The sequence below is a fragment of the Nycticebus coucang genome, chromosome 9, assembly GCF_027406575.1.
Source record: "Nycticebus coucang isolate mNycCou1 chromosome 9, mNycCou1.pri, whole genome shotgun sequence".
NCBI classification, from domain to species: domain Eukaryota; kingdom Metazoa; phylum Chordata; class Mammalia; order Primates; family Lorisidae; genus Nycticebus; species Nycticebus coucang.
In genome coordinates, this window is record NC_069788.1 from 35,974,838 (window position 1) to 35,999,751 (window position 24,914).

Sequence of the window (24,914 nt, forward strand, 5' to 3'; positions counted from 1 at the left end):
ATGTATTCATCCAATGAACATCAAACATCTATTATGTACAAGGCACTATGAAGAATTTCAAGCCTCTGGGCGGTGCCTGTGGCTCAGTGAGTAAGGTGCTGGCCCCATAAACCAAAGGTGGCGGGTTCAAACCCAGCCCTGGCCAAATTGCAACAAAAAAATAGGCAGGCATTGTGGCGGGTGCCTGTACTTGGGAGGCTGAGGTAAGAGAATCACCTAAGCACAAGAGCTGGAGGTTGCTGTGAGCTGTGATGCTACAGCACTCTACAGAGGGCAACAATGAAGCCACAAATCTAGTTAGGGAAAAGACCATGTTCACAGCAAATGCTGTCTTTTATTGAATATTCAACTACCATAACAGCAGAAAATATTTTTGGAGGAAAAAATAATTTTTGCTGGATCCAATGGTTTTCAAACCTTCCCCTGTTCCTCAGACTAACTATAGACTCCCGTCCTCCATTTACAAATAAGCTAAAAGTTGGTTTGTGTATACATACAGAAAGAGGGAGATGTACAACATTCTACCCACTTAACCTATCACTACCTAGCTCAGTTCATCTTTAGTTGAGTTCCCTGTGTAATTCAAGGTTCCTCATAATCAGAAAAGCCAAAAAAAGCTGGCTCCTCACACATAAAAACAGCAATTAAGAATACAGTATTATAAGCATGGACAAGTACAAAAAGCTACAATAATGAATTTAATACTCTAAGCTAAATGTTTACACTTCAATAGGGAAGAGATGAACATGCCAGTAACCTTAAAGGTCCAAGCACTCACCTCTTACATTTGTACTTGGAGTTTAAGGAAATGTTATTGTCCTCTACAAACCTGGCTGTTGATACCTTCTACATCAGTATTTCTCTCTAAGTTTAATTGAAACACTGGTGAGTCTTGGGTCGGCGCCCGTAGCACAGTGTTTAGAACATCTCCCATAAGCACCAAGGCTGGCGGGTTTGAACCCAGCCGGGGTAAGCTACACAATGACAACTGCAACAGAAAATAGCTGGGCATTGTGGTGGGCTCCTGTAGTCCCAGCTACTTGGGAGGCTGAGGCAAGAGAATCACTTAAGCCCAAGAGTTTGAGGTTGCTGTGACCTGTGATGCCATAGCACTCTACCAAGGGCGACACAGTGAGACTCTGTCTCACAAAACAAACAAACAAAGAAAAAAAACACAAAACACTGGGGAGTCTTGTTAATATGCAGATTTGGATTCAATAGGAGTGATGAGACTGAGACTGTTTCTAACAAGGTCCCAGGTGATACCAGTGCTGCTCTTCCTCAGATCACAACCAGAGTAGTAAAGTTCTAGAGATGATCTACTTTTTTTTTTTTTTTTTTTGAGACCGGAGTCTCACTATGTCACCCTCGGTAGAGTGCCGTGGCATCACAGGTCACAGCAACCTCAAACTCTTGGGCTTACGCGATTCTCTTGCCTCAGCCTACCATGTAGCTGGACTACAGGTGCCTGCCACAATGCCCAGCTGTTTTTTTGTTGCAACTGTCATTGTTGTTTAGCTTGCCCGGGCTAGGTTCAAACCCACCAGCCTGGGTATACGTGGCCGGTGCCGTAACCGCTGTGCTATGGGAGCCGAGCCAAGAGATGATCTACTTTCAATTATGACTTACCCAATCTAAACAACTGGCCAGTGGCACTGTCATTCTGCATGAGAGCAAAATGCAGAAATAGAATGGCTAGCCAGTGGCTAGAACTGAGGCTATAATAGGGTTTACCTGAATGAGATTCAGCATTATTTTTTTTTTTTTTTTTTTTTTTTTTTTTTTTTTTTGTGGTTTTTGGCCAGGGCTGGGTTTGAACCCGCCACCTCTGGCATATGGGACCGGCGCCCTACTCCTTGAGCCACAGGCACCACCCGAGATTCAGCATTATTGACTAGTTTTTATGAACAGAGCCTACCCTACACTAACTTACTATAGCACTTTAAGGGATTCTTGTTTGTTCATTTGTTTTAGAAACAGTCTCGCTTTGTCACCCTCCGTAGAGTGCCATGGTGTCACAGGTCACAGCAACCTCAAACTCTTGGGCTCAAGCAATTCTCTTGCCTCAGCCTCCCCAGCAACTGGGGCTACAGGTGCCCACCACAATGCCCAGCTATTTTTTTAGGGATGGGGTCTCACTGTGGCTCAGACTGGTCTCGAACCAGTGAGCTCAGGCAATCCACCTGTCTCAGCCTCCCAGAGTGCTAGGATTACAGGCGTGAGCCACCACGCCCAGCCTACTTTTAGTGATTCTTCACCTCACATTCTCCAAATGAAAATATAGAATTCTGATTAAGGCATTATCTGAACTGCCCCTGTCATCAAGCTAGAGAGGTTTTTTTTTTGTTTGTTTTGTTTTGTTTTTTGTAGAGACAGAGTCTTACTTCATGGCCCTCGGTAGAGTGCCGTGGCCTCAAACAGCTCACAGCAACCTCCAACTCCTGGGCTTAGGTGATTCTCTTGCCTCAGCCTCCCGAGTAGCTGGGACTACACGCACCCGCCACAACAACCGGCTATTTTTTATTGCAGTTTGGCCGGGGCTGGGTTTGAACCCGTCACCCTCAGTATATGGAGCCAGCACTCTACCCACTGAACCACAGGCACCACCCAGGAGGTTTTGTTTTTTTTTTTAACTTAGTTCCTTCTCTGTGCCAACTTTAAGTTAGATACTTTAAACGTCATTTTTTTAATCTTTAATAATCTGTAGGGTATTATCTCATTTATACATAAGGAAATGAAGAAAGTGATTTACTCAAAGTCATCACTGAAATAAGAGGCTATAGGTTTGAAACCAGTCTCCTAGGCTTCAAGGCCCATACAGTTTTTACTATATGATAGTACCTCCCCAAACCCTAAGATTAAAAACTTGATTAAAAACTTGATGGGAGAATGAATTTTCCTAAAGATTAAATTTCCTAAAGATTAAAACTTGATGGGAGAATGAATTTTTACATCTCTATCAGCAATGGGATTAGAATCCATGGCGATGAAGAGATGGGAACCTTAACCCAGCACCTAACAATTATTTTTTTTTGTATTAAAAATTTCATAAAATTATGGACTTCTCTGAGAAGGAAACATATTTCCATCTCTCAAGTTTACAGATAAAATATTATAATCCCATGGCGGGCACCTGTAGTCCCAGCTACTTGGGAGGCTGAGGCAAGAGAACTGCTTAAGCCCAAGAGTTTGAGGTTGCTGTGAGCTATGACTCCATAGTACTCCACAACTGTCTCAAAAAAAAAAAAAAAATTCCAAATCCATAGCAAGCCTGAGGGCAGCACTAATGTGTTAATGGCTTAAAAAAAGATTCCAATGTCTTCATGCCCTCAGGCCTTGGGCGTTTATTACTGGAGGCCAAAGGACTCTTGGGATTTCTTTTGCCTTGAGGAGACAAGGCAGTTACAACATGGGGATTTGAGGACTGGGGCTGCAAAAAGGATTTCTGCAACTCTAATGCAAAATGGTAGTCCATGTGTTCTGGCATCTCCCATACTGGTACCAGGGAGCCACATTTCTCACAGGGCACCTGGTCCTCAGCAGCAAGAACACTTGAAGTGGTAGTTGCCTTCTCAGCTACCCCGAGAGCAGACTTGGAAGCTGAAGAAACAAGCGTGCTTGGGCTGTCCTGGGTCATGTCCACTACTGCAGGAGTTGCTTTACAGGATTCTAGCTTCAACACTTCACAAATAGGGGCACAATTTGGATTCTCTGTTGGAACATGATTTGTTAACCCTTCGGAGTTGGGCCAGGGATTTTGTGGAGGGAAAGGAACTGAAGAATGAAGTTGCTTCTGTTTTAGAAGCAGACTTTTCTGCTTAAAGAAGGACTCAGTTCCTATAGTTTGACTGGTTGGGAAAGGTGATAACTTGGATGGTGAATTGCTTGTGAGGGCCTGAGTGGTAGCAGTAAAAGATGAAAGTGAAGCTTCTTTGACTTTCTGCTTTTCTGCAACTTTTTGGAAGAATGATTCCAGAGAAGTGGCTGCTTTCTTAGTGGCTGTCACCCCTGTGTCACTTGCCTGGGTCTTAGCTTCTGAACTGGTAACTGGCACCTTTGGCAGAGAACTGGGGTCACTGCTCAAGAAGACGGTGATGTCTGTGCAAGATGAAGGGGCAGAGGCAGAGAATTTGGTAGCACAGAGGAAAAGCATTGTGAGAGGAGGGGACCTGTATGGAAAGTAAAAGAACAAGAAGGTTGGCATAAGTCTCTTTCAGAGCTTAGGAAAGATTCAGTTCATAAATGACTGGGATTCTGATTGTGCCACAAGAAATCATTCCTTACTGCAGTCATTCTCAAAGTTTAACATGTAGCAAATTAATAGATCTGGGAAGAACAGAGAATTTGAATTTGTAACAATTGATGTTGCACCTTGAGAACTACTGACCTGGTGAACACCCACTTCCAGACAGCTAGTGTTTTTATAAGGTACTACTACAGAACTGCCATAATTCAGGGTTGGGGCAAGAAATTTTATTGAGGACAACAGAAAAGCTTTAGAACGTTTAGATCAGAAAGACTTAGAAAAAACCCTCTTAGCCATTCTCTTGTTTTTAAACAAGACACTACCTAACCCTAATTCAGTGTTTTTAAACAAGACACTACCTAACCCTAACTAAAAAATCAAAAAAAAAATTTTTTTTTTTTTTTGAGATAGAGTCTCACTTTGTCACCCTTGTTGAGTACCACGGTGTCTTAGCTCACAGCAACCTCAAACTTTTGGGCTTAAGTTATTCTCTTGCCTCAGCCTCCCAAGTAGCTGAGACTACAGGCACTTGCCACAATGCCTGGCTATTTTTAGAGATGAGGGTCTCACTCTAGCTCAGGCTGGTCTAGAACTTGTGAGCTCAGGAAATCCACCCACCTCAGCCTCCCAGAGTGCTAGGATTACAGGCCTGAGCCACCGTGCTTGGCTCCATTCTGGAATTTCATCCACAACAGCTTTTGGTTACCAATCCCAGTCTCAGAAACATTTCTAGAAATTCCAGTCATAAAGTTCCTCATTATGTCTAATCACCCACATTTTCATAAGCTGAATTAAAGATTAAACATGCTTTTAGATACAGATTAGTTCCTCAAATGAGGAAAAGCCTAAATGCTATTTTAAAGTAGTTATGAAAGTATCCCACTGTCCTCGGGTTTCATACTTTGGGACATCCTTATAATCAAATAATTGTGATGCTTCCCGGTCAATAAATGTCACATTATTGGTGAGTAGTACTTGTTTATAGTTAGTTCATCAATTTATAAGTTTTCAAATAAGGTTTCAAATGAACCTAATATCACAATTATCATTTGGTTCTATAAAACTGTCAAATATTTGAAAATAAATATTATTAGGAAATACAAGTTAATTAAATTATTCCAAGTAAAGAAAAAAAGACTCCAATTTTGGAGAAATTGTATAATTGGTTTGTACGTATAAGAGCAGTGCCAAAATATTTAGATAAGCAATAACTTAGGTAGTTAAACCTTTTTTTTTTTTCCTTCCAGTTTCTGGCTGGGGCTGGGTTTGAACCCTCCACCTCTGGCATATGGGGCCGGCCCTACTCCTTTGAGCCATAGGTGCCGCCCGGTTAAACCTTTTTTTATGATCTTCAATATACATCTATAAGTGAACAACCAACTTACCTTTCTCTCATAATTATATTTTTGTTGTTTGTTTGTTTTATTTCGGCAGTTTTTGGCCAGGGCCGGGTTTGAACCCACCACCTCCAGTATATGGGACCAGTGCTCTACTCCTTGAGCCACAGGTGCCATCCTTATATTTCTGTTGTGAATTTGGAATACTTTTTTAAAAATGTAGCAGCAGGCTACATTAAATAAGTAATTAAAGGATTCCAATCCCAGAAGTTATTAATATCTGGACAGAAAATGAACATCCTCCAACAAAAAGAGGCTTATATTTCATGATCAGTAGAAGTGAAGCTTATTAATGAATGTGACATTTGGTATAATATTAATGGAGCTTGTAACTGAGTTGGGATGTTAGAGATTATCAATGAATATAGGTCACTTTCATAATCAAGAAAGATGCTTTTAAAATAGAATAGTCAATAGTTGAAAGAGAAGTTCCCAAATATATTCTTAAAACCTGAGCTTTTCTCCAAGTGCAGTTGGTCATTTCCCTGACTTGAGTAAGCTGATAAAGACAGAGACAGTATTAGTTCACTTTGCCTTCTAACCTACCTCCGGGGAACCATAATGTACCAAATGCAGGCAAAGAAGCTGCAGCTGGGCTGCCTTGTTTCTGAGGTTGCTACTGTGTTTTCTCCCTTAGTGCATGACCATTCCCCTCTGTAATAAATGCTGCTAGTCTCAGAAAGAGCCTAACCCCGCTGGAATAGCATGGACTCTCACTAATTTTAGAGCTAAGACAGGGCATAAGTCTAAGAAGATGAGCTAGGAAAAAAACTCACCATTCAGTCTGGATTCCAGAAGTATTACAGTTCTTGATAACAGCAAATGCATCACGGCTCATCTTGTGAGCATCGTAGCGGATAAGGGCACAGCAGCGGCGCAAGCTGCTGAGACGTTTGTCTCCTTGCACACGAATGCTCACAGCCAACTGGGTGGCCACCCTGTCATTCTGTGAGTGGAAAAAGATTGAGACCAGAATAAAGTTCTAGGAGCATCTAGATTCTATATACTGAAAATGCAGGAGAGGAAATTAAAAGAATCAGGGTGACAGAATGGTTTGGAAACACTAAGCTTAAAATTCAAGAACATAGTACCAATAAGCAAACAATGAGGCTGTTTATACCAGTGTCAATTCCTATAAGCTACAAATACATAATGAGTATCTAGTATGCACAGGATACTGGATTAGGTACTATGAGGGATGCCAATAGTATACTATACTACAGAATCACATTTTCTGAATAAAAATCTGATTATATAGTTCCACAAAAAAAGTTTATGTTATTTCTATATGTAAAAAGTAGTCAGAGAAGGCCAGGCACGGTGGCTCACACCTGTAATTCTTGCACTCTGGGAGGCTGAGGTGAGTGGATTGCTTGAGCTCAGAAGTTTGAGACCAGCCTGTCCATAAAAATAGCCAGGCATTGTGGCAGGTGCCTATAGTCTCAGCTACTTGGGAGGCTGAGGTAAAAGGATTGCTTGAGCCCAAGAGTTTGAGTTTGCTGTGAGCTATGATGTCACAGCATTCTACTGAGGGTACAAAGAGACTCTATCTCAAAACACACAAAAAAGTATAGAAGGCTCAGCACCTGTAGCTCAGCAGCTAGAATGCCAGCCACATACACCAGGGCTCATGGGTTCAAACCCAGCCAGGGTTTGCCAAACAACAATGGCAACCACAACAACAACAACAACAAAATAGCCAGGCATTGTGGCAGGTGCCTGTACTCCCCGCTACTCTGGAGGCTGAGGCAAGAGAATCGCTTACACCCAAGAGTTTGAGGTTGCCGTGAGCTATGGCGCCATGGCACTATACCCAGGGTGACAGCTTTAGACTCTGTCTCAAAAAAAAAATAGACGGCTTGGCACCTATGGCTCAAGTGGCTAAGGTGCTAGCCATATACACCTGAGCTGGCGGATTAGAATCCAGCCCAGGCCTGCCAAACAAAAATGATGGCTGCAACCAAAAAATAGCTGGGCATTGTGGCAGGTGCCTATAATTCCAGCTACTTGGGAGGCAGAGGCAGGAGAATCGCTTGAGCCCAGGAGTTGGAGTTTACTGTGAGCTGTGATGCCACAGCACTCTACCCAGGGTGACAGCTTTGAGGCTCTGTCTCAAAAAAAAAAAAAAAAGTAGAGAAGATATAATTTAGGTGATGGATGGGATATTAGAGTATCTAACATATTTTGACAGGTGATGGGAATAAGACAGAATAAATGAAAATAAAACATCCTTGAATGTTTTTCATGGCATCCAAGCAGGAAGATTATAACAAATACCTACAAATACTATATTCTGCTTTGTGAAGAAAGGAAGGGTTTGGGCAAGTGGTTGTCTGAAAGCTAGTATGTCTAGGCTGAGTAGTGGATCTAGTGTTCAATCTAGTCTTTTTTTCTGCCCTGATGCTCTTATGCTTAATTACTACAGAAGTTTTCACCAGCACTTCCTCCTTACAACCCATCTAGAAAAGATAAAGTATAGTGAGCCTGCCTTTAGAAAGCAAGATCATTGACTCACTTCAGTAAAGTCTAAGTATCTGAATACTGTTGATGCTCAGCACACAGAGAAATAAAGATGAAGCATAGGGACCCCATCAAAAATCAAAAGAAGTTAGTGAGAAGAGGCCAGATGTGGTGGCTCACACGTGTAATCCTAGCACTCTGGGAGGCCGATGCAGATAGATTGCTTGAGCTCAGGAGTTCCAGACCAGCCTAAGCAAGAGTAAGACCCTGTCTCTACCACAAATAGAAAAACTAGCCAGGCATCGAGGCAGGTGCCTGGAAGTCCCAGCTACTTGTGAGGCTGAGGCCAAGAGGATCACTTGAGCCTAAGAGTTTGAGATTGTTGTGAGCTATGATGCCATGGCACTCTACCAAGGGCAACTAAATGAGACCCTGTCTCAAAAAAAAAAAAAAGTGAGAAGAATATCCCCAAGAACTATTTTTTGGGGGCAAAAATACAATTGTACAGATTTATTTATCTTGGGAGAATAAAAATTGGCAATTACAAAAGAGTCCTTATTGACTAAAATCATTCAGCTATAACCAACTATTATGTATGTCCAGACAGTGCCTAAAGATGCCAGAAAGTCTAGGCTCTCATGGATTTTATGTTGTAATAGAAGCTAGAGCTAAAAAAAGAAGTGGACATGTTAATAGAAATGACTATGCAGATGAGTGCTATGAAAATAAAAGCAGAGTGGCTCAGCGCCTGTGGCTCTCAAGCGGCTAAGGCGCCAGCCACATACACCTGAGCTGGCAGGTTCAAATCCAGCCCGGGCTGCCAAACAACAATGACGGCTGCAACCAAAAAATAGCTGAGCGTTGTGGCAGGTGCCTGTAGTCCCAGCTACTTGGGAGGTGGAGGCAGGAGAATCCCTTGAGCCCAGGAGTTGGAGGTTGCTGTGAGCTGTGACACTACGGCACTCTACTGAGGGTGACAGAGTGAGACTCTGTCTCAAAAAAATAAAAAAAAAAGAAAAGAAAAGCAGAGTAAGGCAAACACTCATGGAAGATCCTGATGTGATAGGATAACTAAGGAAGGTCTCTTGGAGAAGGTGAAATTTGAGCAGAGATTTTACTAATGTGAAGAAACAAATTTTAAGAATATAAGGGGAAGGGAGGGAAGGAGGGAGGGAGGAAGGAAGGAAGGAATCAAGGAAGGGGCTCCACAACAAAGGTACAGCAAGTACAAAGGTGCTGAGGTGACAGCTTACTGGGTGTATGAGATAAAAGAGAAGGAGGCCAATGGAACAGAGACTAAAATAAGTGAGGGGGAGAAGCTAGGAGATAAAGTCAGAGAAGTAGACACAGACCACATCATATTTAGCTTTATAGAATTAAAAAAAAAAGGAAATATGACTTAAGTATAAAGGAAAGCCACTGAATAGAATATTTTAAAAACTGAAGCGACAGGATCTGCTATGTCTCTAATTCTTTTTGGCTATAAAGTCCCTTCAAACTTAAAGACAAGATTAATTTTTTTTTTTTTTTTTTTTTTTTTTTTTTTCTAGTCTGTCAAGTTACATTTTATTTGGGATATTTCATCACTAATTGGCACATCTTATATTTGCTTATTCCTCTTCAGTTTCTTTTTTTTTTTTTTTTTTTTTTATTGTTGGGGATTCATTGAGACAAGATTAATTTTGAAGGATTCCCCGCTGTGTCACACTAGATACAAGGTAGGAAGAAAACCCTCAGGAGCTTATAAAGGGATGAGAACCAAGTGCCACCTAGTGGGCAAAGTTGAATGGGCCAATAACACAGGTTGAGTCAATCCCTCTCTATGTTGCCTACCAAAGAAATAAATGTTCACCACCAACACCAGCTAAAAGGGAGCAAAGAAGTAGTATTGGACTAGTCCTAACAGTATACAGTTAACTTGCAGAATGCCAAGATGTTTTAAGAGGAGAGCATACATCTAATAAATAATACCATTAGGAAACAAAAAGAAAACACATAGCGTGGAGGAAAATATTTCCAAATTACATATCTGACAAGGGACTTGTATTCAGATTGTATAAAGAACTCTTATACCACAATAATAAAGAGACAGCCGGCTTGGCACCCGTAGCTCAGTGGTTAAGGCGCCAGCCACATACACCAGGGCTGGCAGGTTCAAACTCAGCCTGGGCCTGCTAAACAATGACAAGTGCAACAAAAATATAGCTTGGTGTTGTGGCGTGTGCCTGTAGTTCCAGCTGCTTGGGAAGCTGAGGCAAGAGAATCGCTTAAGCCAAGAGTTTGAGGTTGCTGTGAGCTGTGACACCACAGCACTCTACCAAGGGTGACACATAGTGAGATTCTGTCTCAAAAAAAAAGAGAGAGAGACAGCCTAATTCAAAAAAAAAAGGAAAAGGTTCTCAATAAACATTTCTCCATGGGCGGCGCCTGTGGCTCAAGGAGTAGGGCACCGGTCCCATATGCCGGAGGTGGCGGGTTCAAACCCAGCCCTGGCCAAAAAAACCACAAAAAAAAAAAAAAACATTTCTCCAAGCACATAAAAAGATCATTAGCTTTCAGAAAATGCAAATCAAACCACAAAGATACCAGTTTACACCCGTTAGAACGGATAAACTTTATATTTGTTTGTTTGTTTTTGGCCGGGGCTAGGTTTGAACCCGCCACCTCCAGCATATGGGACCGGCGCCCTACTCCTTGAGCCACAGGCACCACCCAGAACGGATAAACTTTAAAATGACAATAGCAAGGATGTAAGAAAACTAGAACTCTCTTACACTGATGGTAGGGATATAAAATAATGAAGCCATGTGAAAAATAGTCTGGCAGTTCCTCAAAATGCTAAACAGAATTACCATATAACCCAGCAATTATCTTCTTAGGTATATAGTGAAGAGAAATGAAAACATATGTCTGTACAAAATCTTACACGTGTTCATACCCGCATTACTCATAGCAGCCAAAAAGTGAAACAACTCAAAAGTCTATTTACTGATGATGTATCAGTAAATATATCCATACAAAAGAATATTATCTAGTCATAAAAAGGAATGAGGTAGTGACACATGCAACAATATGGGTGAACCTTGGAAACATTATACTAAGTGAAAGGTTTCAAGCCAGTCACAAAAGGCCACATACTTTGATTCCATTCCATTTATAGGAAGTGTCCAGAATAGTAAGTTCATAAAAGCAGAAAGCAAACTAATGGTTACCTAGGGGTGGGGGTAGGTAGGAGAGAAATAGGGAGTGACTGCTAATAGGTACAGGATTTCTTTTCTTTCTTTTTTTTTTTTTTTTTTAAGAGACAGAATCTTACTTTGTTGCCCTCGGGATAGTGCCATGGTGTCACAGCTCATAGCAACCTCCAGCTCTTGGGCTTAGGCGATTCTCTTGCCTCAGCCTCCTGAGTAGTTGGAACTAAAGGCGACCCTCACAACACCCAGCTCCTTTTTTGTTGTTGTTATAGTTCAGCTGGGGCTAGGTTCGAACCTGCCACCCTCAGTATAGGGGGCCAGCGCCCTACTCACTGAGCCATAGGCGCTGCCCAGTACAGGATTTCTTTTGGGGGTGATGAAAATGTTCTTTTTTTTTTTTTTTTTTTTGCAGTTTTTGGCTGGGGCCAAGTTTGAACCACCTTCAGTATATGGGGCTAGCGCCCTACTCCTTGAGCCACAGGTGCCATCAGAGAATATTCTAAAATTTTATTGTAGAATAGTTGTACAACTCTGGAATACACTAAAACCACTGAACTATATGGTTTAAGTGGGTGACTTTTATGGCGTGTAAAGCATAAAGTTGCTGAAAAGGAGAGGAGAAAGAAACTAATCATTTGATGTCTAATGTTTGACTCAATAGTCAACATTAATGACTTAATGTTTGACTTAACTTTGTCTTTAAAATTGCCACTAGCCCTAGACTAAAGAAATCAGTAACATTAGAAAAAAATATGTCCTATCCTGGGCGGCGCCTGTGCCTCAACACAGTAGGGTGCTGGACCCATATGCCGGAGGTGGCGGGTTCAAACCCAACCCTAGCCAAAAACTGCAAAAAAGAAAAAAGATGTCCAGGGCAGTCCCTGTGGCTCAGTGGGCAGGGCGCCAGCCCCATATACTGAGGGTGGCAGGTTCAAACCCGGCCCCAGCCAAACTGTAACAAAAAAATAGCTGGGCGTTGTGGCAGGCGCCTGTAGTCTCAGCTAGAGGCTGAGGCAAGAGAATTGCCTACGCCCAAGAGTTGGAGGTTGCTGTGAGCTGTGTGACGCCACAGCACTCTACCATGGGCGATAAAGTCAAACTCTGTCTCTACCAAAAAAAAAAAAAAAAAACAGAAAAGAAAAAAGATGTTCAGAGATGTTAAAGAAAAATCAAATACACAGAGACAGAGAATAAAACTGATTACCAGGAATAGGGGGAAGGGAAAGAAAATGGGGAGATATAGTCAAAGGATACAAAGTAGTAAATATGTAGGATGACAAAGTCAAGAAAACTAATGAACATACAGCTTTCACATGAAGGCTATAACCCAACTGTAGCACAAGACTATGAGGAAAGGGCCAAGGAAGGGGAAGGGAGGGGGGAGGTTATGGTGGAGGGAGAGTAATGGGTGGGACCACACCTAGGGTGCATCTTAGAATGGGTACAGGCGAAACTTACTAAAGGCAGAATACAAATGTCTACTTACAATAACTAAGAAAATGCCATGAAGGCTACGTTGAACAGTTTGATGAGAATATTTCAGATTGTATATGAAACCAGCACATTGTACTCCTTGATTGCACTAATGTACACAGCTATGATTTAACAATAAAAAAAAAAGAAAGAAAAAAAAGAAAACTAATGAACAATTTATCTAGTCTTGTCAATAAAGTATGTAAGATGATATGTTAATTTGCTAAGCTATAGTAACATTTTACTATCTATAAGTATCCTATAACATCATGGTGTAAACGTCAAATATACACAATAAAATTTATTTAAAACTGCCATTCCATTGTCACATGGACTAAACATTAAGCCTAATAATTTATAGTCTAGTCTCTCAGTGTTCTGCTCAATGCCTGTATACACTGATGAAGGGCCGTAGTATTATCAGGGTTGCAAGAGGAATTAGATAAGAAATTCAATATGTAGAGGCAAATAATAATAAGAGGGAGAGGAGCAGTTAGGTCTTATGTTCATAAAGCCAAGCTTTCAAAGATTATTTTGAGTTTTATGGGCCTATGTTGAAAGAAGACAAAAGATTTCTTATATTTTCCTAGACCGATACCTATTTTTATCTTTGTTCCTACTCTATAAAGTAAAGAGCAACTGATATGTAAATTCTAAAGCCCACTCCAGCAAACAAGAAAGAAAATCTTACATCATTTAAAGTAAAGAGCAACTGATATGTAAATTCCAAAGTCCACCCCAGCAAGCAAGAAAGAAAATCTTACATCATTTCGGTCTTTGGTCAGTCTCTCCTCTAGTTCCTGGGCTAACTGCAAAAGCCACCATTGTACCTAAAAAAGTATTGAGACTTTAATTTTTCATTTAAATACTTTAGGTCTATTATATTTATTTTTGAGACAGACTCTAACTATGTCACCCTTGGTAGAGTGCGTCACAGCTCACAGCAACCTCAAACTCTTGGGCTTAAGCGATTCTCTTGCCTCAGCCTCCCAAGTAGCTGGGACTACAGGCACCCGCCACAATACCTGGCTATTTTTTGGTTGTAGTTGTCATTGCTGTTTGGCGGGCCCAGGCTGGATTTGAACCCATCAGTTCCAGTGTATGTGGCTGGCGCCCTAGCTGCTGAGTTACAGGCACCGAGCCTAGGTCTATGATATTAATAAAACTAGAGAGTGACTGTTCAGTTCTCTCCCAAACACAATTGTGCACCAAAGTTTCCCTCATAACCAAGGGATCAATAGATCACAGAAATCTTAGTTCTCTCGCCTACCCTAGCTCAAGATTTTCATTTTCTTTTCCTGCTGGCATGCCATCAGGTGAATTTAAGCATGTTCTAGCTCTGAGAAAAAAGTAAAGACCCAAACTTGAGGAGGCATAATATCTTAGGCTTTCCAAGTTTCCACTTATTAAAACTCCAAGAAATTCCATTTTCAACTTCACTCAGTTCCATTTTATTTCTTTTTAGATGGGAGAAAGGAAAAAATATGATAAATCACAAGTTAAACCAGTCAATTTTCTACAAAGAAAGGAATGTCTGTTCTCTTCATACTTTATAGTGTAAAGCTTCCATCTAATCTATAAACCTTCCTCAGCTACCAAAATCTACCCATTAACCCCTTTAAAAGAAGCAGTGTTCTTAGCAACCTCAAACTCTTGGGCTTAAGCGATTCTCTTGCCTACTCCCATGTAGCTGGGACTACAGGTGCCCGCCACAACACCCAGCTATTTTTTTTTTTTTTACAACAAATTAGTCACTTTTATTTAAAAGAAACATAAAAATAAGTGTGCAAAATTAAACTTCATGATTAAATACACATAAAAGTAACATGTATACTTTACATCAAAGTCACCTACAAAGTTAGTTGATTACAAGACAGTAAAGGAATCGGCAAAACAGAGAACTCACTGCTATGCAGATTTTAAATGTTTTGCAACCTGAAATCAAAACCATAAAATTAAGTTGCTCTAAAGGGAATTTAAGAAAATTAAACATTTATTTCAAGTAGTTTAGAACGTAGAGCCCATAACCTACTTTAGTTACCAAAAGTTAAAAAGAAAGTTCTGTGCCTTTCATTCCCAAATGTTAGTGTATAGCTATTTTTTTTTTAATTGTAGTTGTTTGTCATTGTTGTTTAGCAGGCCCGGGCTAGGCTCGAACCTGCCAGCCCCGATGTATGTGGCTGGCACCGTAACCACTAAGCTATGGATGCCGAGCTTCTCTTTTTTTTTCTTTGAGACAGAGTCTCACCTCATCACCCTTGGTAGAGTACCGTGGAGTCATAGCTCACAGCAGCCTCAAACTCCTAGGCTTAAGCAATTCTCTTGCCTCAGCCTCCCAAGTTGCTAAGACTATAGGCACCTGCCACAAGGCCAGGCTATTTTTATAGATGAGGTCCCGCTCTCGTTCAGGCTGGTCTCAAACCTGTGAGCTCAGGCAATCTACCTGCCTCAACTTCCCAAGTGCTAGGATTACAGGCATGAGCCACTTCACCCAGCCCTGAAGAAGTGTTCTTTCTTTTTTTTTTTTTGAGACAGAATCTTAAGCTGTCACCTTGGGTAGAGTGCCATAGTGTTATAGCTCACAACAACCTCCAACTCTTGGGGTCAAATGGTCCTCTTGCCTCAGTTTTTCTATTTTTAGTAGAGATGGGGTCTTGCTTTTGTTCAGGCTAGTCTCGAACTCATGAGCTCAAGCAATCCACTCACCTTGGCCTACACGGTCTGTGAAGCTAGTGAATGATGCCCCATGAATATATCAATGTACACAGCTATGATTTAATAAAAAAAAAAAAAGAAGAACACCTGCTTACCTGCTCCCGAGTAGATAGAGCTGTTTTTCCTGGGAAGTTTTTGCTACAGCCAATGGTTTTGGGTAGTTGTCTGGGTTTAACTGGATCATGTTCAATTCCTCTGCACATGGCATATAGCCAAGACCTAATAAAACCAATAAAAAAACTTTAAGGCAAAACAAATTATTAATCTGTAGAAATAAAATAAAATACCTGTATCATAATACCCTTTTATCCTTATCATGAAAAAGAAAAAATCTGTCCAAAATTTAGTGTCGCTGACCTCTGACAGAAACCTCTGTCCTTCTCGATGAATTCCAGTGGAATACATTGGCAAGGACAAGACTGCTTCTACTTTCTAAAGCCAGATCACCATTTGTACTTTTTGATAAGTGCCAAACAAGCCATTGATTCATATCCCCAAGTTTTTTGTAAAACAATGATTTTAAGAAAACATCTTAGCACACATGCATGATGTAATTAATAGTATACACCTACGCATAGAAGTAATAACTCCTATCGATCAACCACCCAGGTTTGTGAAAAAAACTACTCTAGAGTAATAGGCCATCATGACCTAATATTTTAAAGCAAGAAGGACCAGTAAAGTTACCTCAGAAACCAAATGTTAACCTAAAGGTAAGTCTGGATTTTACTAGATGCTTTTATCTATTTTTGACCTAGCATCTCCATAAAGGTTATGACTGAAAAACAATATAAATCACTTACCCATTCTTTTCTCCAAAATGACTCTGGAGCTGAAATTCAGTGAACTGAGTCAGTTCACCCATATATTCCACCCCTAGGATTTCAATGACAGAGGCCCCTAGCTTTCCTCCAAGACTACGGCTGATAACAAAGGAGAAAAAGAATTGATAGGTCACATCATAAATATCTAGTTGGCAGGAAACATAAGACACTCTTGCTTTTTTTTTTTTTTTTTTGAGACAGAGTCTCAAACTGTCACCCAGGGTAGAATGCCATGGTGTCATAGCTCATAGCAACCTCCAACTCGGGCTCAATTGATCCTCTTGCCTCAGCTTTTCTATTTTTGGTAGAGACAGGGTCTTGCTCAGGCTGGTCTCGAACTCACGAGCTCAAGCAATCTACCTACCTCAGCCTCCCAGAGTGCTAGGATTACAGATGTGAGCCACCTCGCTTAGCCGACAGTCTTGCTTTTATCAGCAGCTTTCCAAAAGATTCAGGAAAAATAACAGCATGTAGTAGTCCTATAAACTCTGAATGTTCAGCCTAAGACTATCTGGGAATTTAAATACTTTGAGAGTTGGGACCTGAGAAGATTATTAATAACATACAGAAAAAGATAAAATTATTAATTAGCTGTCAACAGTTTATAAAAGTTGTGATTATACAAAACCAACTGTCATATTAGGGGATTAAAATTCCAAACCCACCAAAATTCCCTTCCAAGGCTAAAACTTAAGAATGTAATGTAGGCCAGATGTGGTAGCTCACATCTGTAATCCTAGCACTTTTGGAGGTGAGGCAGGAAGATTGCTTGAGCCTAAGAATTCAAGACCACCCTGAGTAACATAGTGAAACCTCACATCTAAAAAAGGAATAGAAAAATCAGCCAACCATGGTTGTGTATGCTCATAGTCCCAGCTACTAGGGAGGCTGAGTCAGTAGGATTGGTTGAGCCAATGTGTTTGAGGTTGCAGCAAGCTATGATGACACCCCTGCACTCTAGTCTGGGCAAGACAGCAAGATCCTGCCTCAAAAAAAAAAAAAATCTGTAAATATAAACCTATACTTAAGAATATGGACCAGGTATGGTAGCTTACACCTGTAATTGCAGCACTCTGAGAGGCTGAAGCTGGTGGACTGCCTGAGATCATGGGTTCGAGACCAGCCTGACATGAGTGAGACCCCATCTCTACTAAAAATAGAAAAATTAGCCAGGCACTGTGGTGGATACTTGTAGTCCCAGCTAGTTGGCAGGCTGAGGCAAGAGAATTGCTTAAGCCCAAGAGTTTGAGGTTGCTATGAACTATGACTCCATGGCACTCTACTGGAGGCAACAAAGTGAGACTCTGTCTCAAAAAAAAAGAATATACTCAAAATTATTTAACTTGGCCTTTGAGGCTCCATATAATCTGTCCTTAACCCATCTTTCCAGTCTATTTCCATTACTTACCTTCCTCAATCTGGTCCTAGTTCATTGAAAATACCTTTTTTTTAAATTTTGCTCACAGTTCATTCAGCATCAGAAGAAAAAAATACCTTATACTTTCCCCTCTTTGTGCTAAAAAATTCTCTAAAATAGTTTTGTTTTTCTATTCTTTTTCTTGAGACAGAGTCTCAAGCTGTCACCCTGGGTAGAGTGCTATGCCGTCACAGCTCACAGCAACCTCAAACTCTTGGGCTTAAGCAATTCTCTTGCCTCAGCCTCCCATGTAACTGGGACTACAAACCCACCACCCTCAGTTTATGTGGCCGGCACCCTGCCTACTGAGCTATAGGCGCCACCTGTTTACTATTCTTTTTTTTTTTCTTGTTTTTAAATTTATTTTATTTATTTATTTATTTATTTATTTTTTCAAACACTTGTGTCAAGGGCTGACTATATATATATAAAATAATAGGGCAGCGCCTGTGGCTCAGTGAGTAGGGTGCTGTCCCCATATGCCAAGGGTGGCGGGTTCAAACCCAGCCCCTGCCAAACTGCAATAAAAAATAAAAAATAGCCGGGTGTTGTGGCGGGCGCCTGTAGTCCCAGCTGCTGGGGAGGCTGAGGCAAGAGAATCGTGTAAGCCCAAGAGTAGAGGTTGCTGTGAGCCGTGTGACGCCATGGCACTCTACTCGAGGGCGGTACAGTGAGACTCTGTCTCTACAAAAAAAAATAAATAAATAATAAAAATAATAATATATATAAAAATATACAGAGACAGGGTTTCACTTTATTGCCCTTGGTAGAGTGCTATGGTGTCATAGCTCACAGCAACCTCCAACTCCTAGGCTTAGGCAATTCTCTTGCCTTAGCCACCCGAGTAGCTGGGACTACAGGTGCCTGCTCCAACACTCCGCTATTTTTTTGCTGCAGTTTGGCCAGACCGGGTTTGAACTCACCATCCAAAGCCCCATCCAAGTATATGGGGCCAGTGCCCTACCTACTGAGCCACAGGCACCTCCCTGTTTTACTATTCTTGTCTGACTCTCCTAACTGTGCCAAACTTCAAAACAAAATCCTATGTTTTTTATTTTTTTTATTGTTTATTTTTTGTTTTTTTTAATCCTATGCTTTTTTTATTTTTATTTATTTATTTTTTTTGTAGAGACAGAGTCTCACTGTACCGCCCTCAGGTAGAGTGCTGTGGCCTCACACGGCTCACAGCAACCTCTAACTCTTGGGCTTACGCGATTCTCTTGCCTAAGCCTCCCGAGCAGTTGGGACTACAGGCGCCCGCCACAACGCCCGACTATTTTTTGGTTGCAGTTTGGCCAGGGCTGGGTTTGAACCCGCCACCCTCGGCATATGGGGCCGGCACCCTACTCACTGAGCCATAGGCGCTGCCCCCTATGCTTTTTTTAAATGAATCCTTCCCAGATTACTCTCTTCTTGTGTGAATTTTGGTAATTACTCCCACAATTTATTTAACAATTATTCCTATGCATTCTTATGCTAGAACTTTGCTTTGTTGTTGTTGCTTTGAACTGTTACATCTTGTCCCTCCAACAATATTATAAGCCCTTGTGATGGAGACATAGTTGGTAGGCACAGACTAGTCATTTATTTGATTTGGCTTCTTCTCTGATGCCTAGTTTGGAAGCAATATGCACCCCTAAACTCCCTGATTTGAAATTAGAGAAAAGAAAAGAAGTAAAATTGCTATTTGTTACTTCATAACAAATTTGAATAAAAGTCTAGAGGGAAGTTAAACATATAGCTAAAACTTGATTTATATTTTAAAATTTAGGATTAAAAATAAATAAATAAATAAAATTTAGGATTAAGTACCTGCCACAGATAATCCAGAATTGAACGCTCATTAGGAAAAAAAAAATCTTTTTTTTTTTTTTTGTAGAGACAGAGTCTCACTTTATGGCCCTCGGTAGAGTGTCGTGGCCTCACACAGCTCACAGCAACCTCCAACTCCTGGGCTTAAGCGATTCTCTTGCCTCAGCCTCCCGAGTAGCTGGGACTACAGGCGCCCGCCACAACGCCCAGCTAGGAAAAAAAGTCTTTTATCACATAGGCAGCAGCAATAAAAAAAGAAAAAGAGGGGGGAAAAAAAAAGAAGAGAAAAAAGTCTCAGTGTATTTTTCTTTTTTTTTTTTTTTTTTGTAGAGACAGAGTCTCACTTTATCACCCTTGGTAGAGTGCCGTGGCATCACACAGCTCACAGCAACCTCCAACTCCTAGGCTTAGGCGATTCTCTTGCCTCAGCCTCCCAAGTAGCTGGGATTACAGGCGCCCGCCACAACGCCCGGCTATTTTTTTGTTGCAGTTTGGCTGGGGCCGGGTTTGAACCCACCACCCTCGGCATGTGGGGCCGGCGCCCTACCCGCTGAGCCACAGGCGCCGCCCGTCTCAGTGTATTTTTCAAAATTTTCTGTGTTGCTGCCCTTCTAATGGCCGGTACCTATTTTCCAGGCTGCAATCTTTCACAAGAACAAAAGAAACTACAACCAAAGTGTCTTTACATGGATATGAGTGAAATTTAAGGTGCTTGCTGAATACTTACATTTTGCGAATGGGCATTTGGCTGAAGAGCTGTGGGACTGATGCATGTGAGACCAGAGTCTGGCGGTTGGGCTTGTTTAGTCCACAAGCCAATTTTGCCAGGACCTGGAAGCATGGAAAGTGCAAAAAATCTCATTACCATCAATACACCAGTTCGTGAATATATATATGTTCTTTTCTTTTTTTGTGGGGGGAAGACAACTTCACTGTTACGCAGGCTAGAGTGCCATAAGTGTCAGTCTAGCTCACAGCAACCTCCAACTCCTAGGCTCGGGAAATCCTCCTGCCTCAGCCTCCTGAGTAGCTGGGACAAGAAGCGCCTACCACAACACACCGGCTAATTTTTCTATTTATCAGTAGAGATGGAGTCTCACTCATGCTCAGGCTGGTCTTGAACATCTGAGGTCAAGCAATCTGACAGCCGCAGCCTCCCAGAGTGCTAGGATTACAGGTGTGAGCCCCCCTGTCAAGCCTCAGATTGTTAATATTATTACTAAAACACACACACAAAGCTTAAGGGCTATAAACAATGGTTTCAACATTATTATTATTTTTTTATTAAATCATAGCTGTGTACATTAGTATGATCATGGGGCACCATACACTTGGTTCATAGACCGTTTGACACATTTTCGTCACACTAGTTAACATAGCTTCCGTGGCATTTTCTTAGTTATTTTGCTAAGACCTTTACATTCCACTTTTACTAGGATTCACATATTCCCTTGTAAGATGCACCGCAGGTGTAATCCCATTAATCCCCCTCCCTCCACCTACCTCCCCCCTCCCTCCCCTCCCTTTCCCCCTTCTCTCTATTCTTAGGTTGTAACTGGGTTATAGCTTTCATGTGAAGGTCCTACATTAGTTTCACAATAAGGGTGAGTACATTGGGTACTTTTTCTTCCATTCTTGAGACACTTTACTAGGTTTCAACATTAAAAATAAAAAGAAAAGGGTGGCACCTGTGGTTCAAAGGAGTAGGGCGCCGGCCCTATATGCCAGAGGTGGCGGGTTCAAACCCAGCCCCGGCCAAAAACTGCAAAAAAAAAAAAAAAGATTAAAATAAAAAGAAAACCAGAAACTCAAGACATCTCTAAAACTTGGTGTCCTACAACATTCCCAGTGGAAAACAAGACCCATTATTACTATCCTTATTGCTATTCCCACCTCTCTTCCATTCTTGGTTTTCTCTAATTATTTTCCTCCTCCATCTATTCCCTGAGCTCCTCCCACTTCAAGAGGTTTAAAAAGCAAATGCTGCAGAAGAAACTCAAGGAAGATGCTTTTCTCAGTGTGTCCATTTAAAAAATGCTAAAACAAACCTGTTTGATCCTTCTCTGGGGGCCTCACACTTTTTGGCACCCAGGGACTGGTTTCTTGGAAGACGATTTTTCCAAGCAAGGGGTAGAAGAGTGGATGGTCAGTGTTACATTAGACTCTTATAAGGAGCCAGGAACCTAGATCCCTCACCTGCATAGTTTACAGTAGGGTACACAGTCTTGAGAGAATCTAATGCCACCTCTGATCTAACAGGAGGTGGAGCTCAGGGAGCAGCTGTAAATACAGATGAAGCTTCCTCTTCTCACCAGCTGCTCACTTCCTGCCGTGCAGTCTGGTTCCTAACAAGTGATGGACGGGTAGAGGTTAGTGGCCCCAGGGATTGGGGACTGCAGCTCTACCCCATTTATTTACATTTCTTGATTAATACAGTACATTTTGAGACCCAAATATGATAAAGTTTATCATAATTTAGTTTCTGTTATAAAGACTAGGCCTGGCTTGGCACCTGTAGCTCAGCGGTTAGGGTGGCAGCCACATACACTGGGGCTGGTGGGTTCGAACCTGGCCCGGGCCTGCCAAACGACAATAACAACTACAAAAAAAAAATCCAGGTGTTGTAGCAGGCACCTGTAGTCCCAGCTACTTGGGAGGCTGAGGCAAGAGAATCGCTTACACCCAAGAGTTCAAGGTTGCTGTGAGCTGTGATGCTATGGCATTCTACTGAGGGCGACATAGTAAGACTCTGTCTCAAAAAGAAAAAAAAAAAAAGATTGGGCCCCAAATCACCCTCTAATAGCAAATGCTTTATACATAAACAGTAAAGGCTAGATGCAGTGATTCACGCCTGTAATCCTAGCACTCTGGGAGACGGAGACAGAAGATCACTTGAACTCAGGAGTTTGAGACCAGCCTGAGCAAGAACAGAACCCGATCTCTAGTAAACATAAAAAAATTAGCTGGGTGTTGTAGTGGTTGCCTATAGTCCCAGCTGCTGGGAGACTGAGGTAGGACGACTCCTTAAACCCAGAGAGTTTGAGATTGCTGTGAGCTAGGCTGAGGCCATGGCACTCTAGCCTGAGCAACAAAGTAAGACTGTCTCAAAAAACAAACAAATGCAAAACTTAAAAATGAAAAAATTTAAATACTTGAGAATTCTTTTCCAATCCTCTTGCCTCAGCCTCCCACGAACCTGGTACTACCAGCGCCTGCTACAATACCCAGCTAGTATTTCTATTTTTAGTAGAGACAGGGTGTCACTCTTGCTCAGGCTGGTCTCCTCCAGCCTCAGCCTCCCAGAGTGCTAGTTATAGGTGTGAGCCACCTCAACCAGCCGAGGTTCTCTCTGTTGACCAGGCTGGTCTCAATCTCCTGAACTCAAGTGATCCTAACTGCCTTGACCTCCCAAACTACTAGAATTACAAGCATGAGTCACCACATCTGGCCTCTAGAACTCTTTTCAAAGAGTAAAGCACTTCAGTGGTATCATTTTGCCAATTATAATTAATAGAAAAAATATAAAATCATTCTTTAAATTCATTAAAGAGATTCTTTTTACTTCTCACCTGAGAATAGATTCTTTAGGAACTTCTACTAGGCAACATTTTATCTGGTTTAAATTACACTGGGACTGTTGTTTCCTCTCCCACCATCCAAAAAGAAAACAAGGCCCAGCACAGTAGCTCAAGCCTATATCCTAGCACTACAGGAGGCCAAGACAGGTGGATTGCTTGAACTCAGGAACTCAAGACCTGAGTAACAGTGAGACCCTATCTCTACTAAAAATAGAAAAAACTAGCTGGACACCATGGTGGCCGCCTGTAGTCCCAGCTACTTGGGAGGCTGAGGCAAGAGGATTGCTCAAGCCCAAATGTTTGAGGTTGCTGTGAGAGATGATGATGCCACAGCACTCTACACAAGCAACAGAGTGAATGTTCTCAAAAACCAAACCAAACAAAAAATTTTGTTGGGCAGTTTGTCAATTTTCCTCTTATAGGTGGGAGGGGAGGAGGTAACAATCAGAGATTCTCAGTCACTGATTATTATTATTTTTTTTTTTTTTGTAGAGACAGAGTCTCACTCTATGGCCCTCGGTAGAGTGCCATGGCCTCACACAGCTCACAGCAACCTCCAACTCCTGGGCTTAAGCGATTCTCTTGCCTCAGCCTCCCGAGTAGCTGGGACTACAGGCGCCCGCCACAACGCCCGGCTATTTTTTGGTTGCAGTTTGGCCGGGGCCGGGTTTGAACCCGCCACCCTCGGTATATGGGGCCGGCGCCTTACCGACTGAGCCACAGGCGCCGCCCAATCACTGACTATTATTGAGCCACGGTCAGAAGGTGATGAAGGGCCCAGGTCCTTACCACACTTTATTCATAATTAATCATAAAGCTATTTATTCTGCCGCTAGATTTTTGAGAATTGTGTTCACTGAATTCAAATAATTGTCCAAATTAATAAAAATTTACTATTCCATTTCTCTTATTGTTCTCACTGGGAAAGGGGAATTGGGAAACACAAAAAACACCCAGGCAACTCCACATAAGAAAACAATGTAAAAATATTCAGCAAGTGAAAATAAAATAAATAGGCTAATATATGAAAGTTCAACTAGCCTCCTTTCTACAGGTAATTCAGTCATATGGAAATACTGTCATCCCTCAGTATCCATGGGGGATTAGTTATAGGACCCACTCCCAATCCAAACTCCAGGGTTGCTCAAGTCCCCTATATAAAATGGCATAGTATTTGCATATAACGTCTGCAAATCCCCCTGTATACTTTATTTCTATTTTTTTTATTTTTTAGAAGACAGAGTCTCATTTTGTTGCCCTTGGTAGAGTACCATAGTGTCACAGCTCACAGCAACCTCCAGCTTTTGGGCTTAGGCGATTCTCCTGTCTCAGCCTCCCAAGTAGCTGGGACCACAGGCGCCCGCCATAATGCCCGGCTAGTTTTTTGTTGCAGTTTGGCTGTGGCCGGGTTCGAACCCACCACCCTCGGTATATGGCGCTGGCACCTTACTCACTGAGCCACAGGCACTGCCACCCCTGTATATTTTAAATTATCTCTGAATTACTTACAATAATTAATACTGTACAAAGTTAAGTGCTATGTAAATAGTTGTTATACTATACTGTTTTCCATCTGGGTTTTTTTTTTTTATTGTTTTTCCCTCAAATATTTTCCATCTGTGGTTGTCTGAATCCACAGATACAAAACATGCAGGTATGGAGGACTGACTATACTTTGGACATAACCATACAGATAAGAATTTTCTGAAATTTTTCAGCCTGCTTTTTAGGAAAGCATATATTTAATGCCAACTCTCATGTTAAAGAATTAAGGACCAGACACTATGGGAGGCTGGGG

The 24,914-nt window shown here is 41.6% G+C and overlaps 1 protein-coding gene across 5 annotated transcripts in view; it reads right to left on the minus strand.

Annotated features, from left to right (window-relative positions):
* Positions 1-1,882: 1,882 nt before the first annotated feature.
* Positions 1,883-24,914, minus strand: part of POLH (DNA polymerase eta) — a 49,165-nt gene continuing 26,133 nt past the window's right edge. For 4 of the 5 annotated variants that reach the window (XM_053601535.1, XM_053601536.1, XM_053601534.1 and 1 more), the window contains 6 exons: positions 20,266-20,369; positions 16,289-16,408; positions 15,581-15,704; positions 13,535-13,600; positions 6,420-6,589; positions 1,883-4,169 (listed from right to left, as the gene is read on the minus strand). In XM_053601535.1, the coding sequence (XP_053457510.1) occupies positions 3,284-4,169; positions 6,420-6,589; positions 13,535-13,600; positions 15,581-15,704; positions 16,289-16,408; positions 20,266-20,369 (1,470 nt within the window). In that variant the 3' untranslated portion in view covers positions 1,883-3,283. The remainder of the gene's footprint in view (positions 4,170-6,419; positions 6,590-13,534; positions 13,601-15,580; positions 15,705-16,288; positions 16,409-20,265; positions 20,370-24,914) is intronic. The other variant, XM_053601537.1, reaches the window with a different exon arrangement.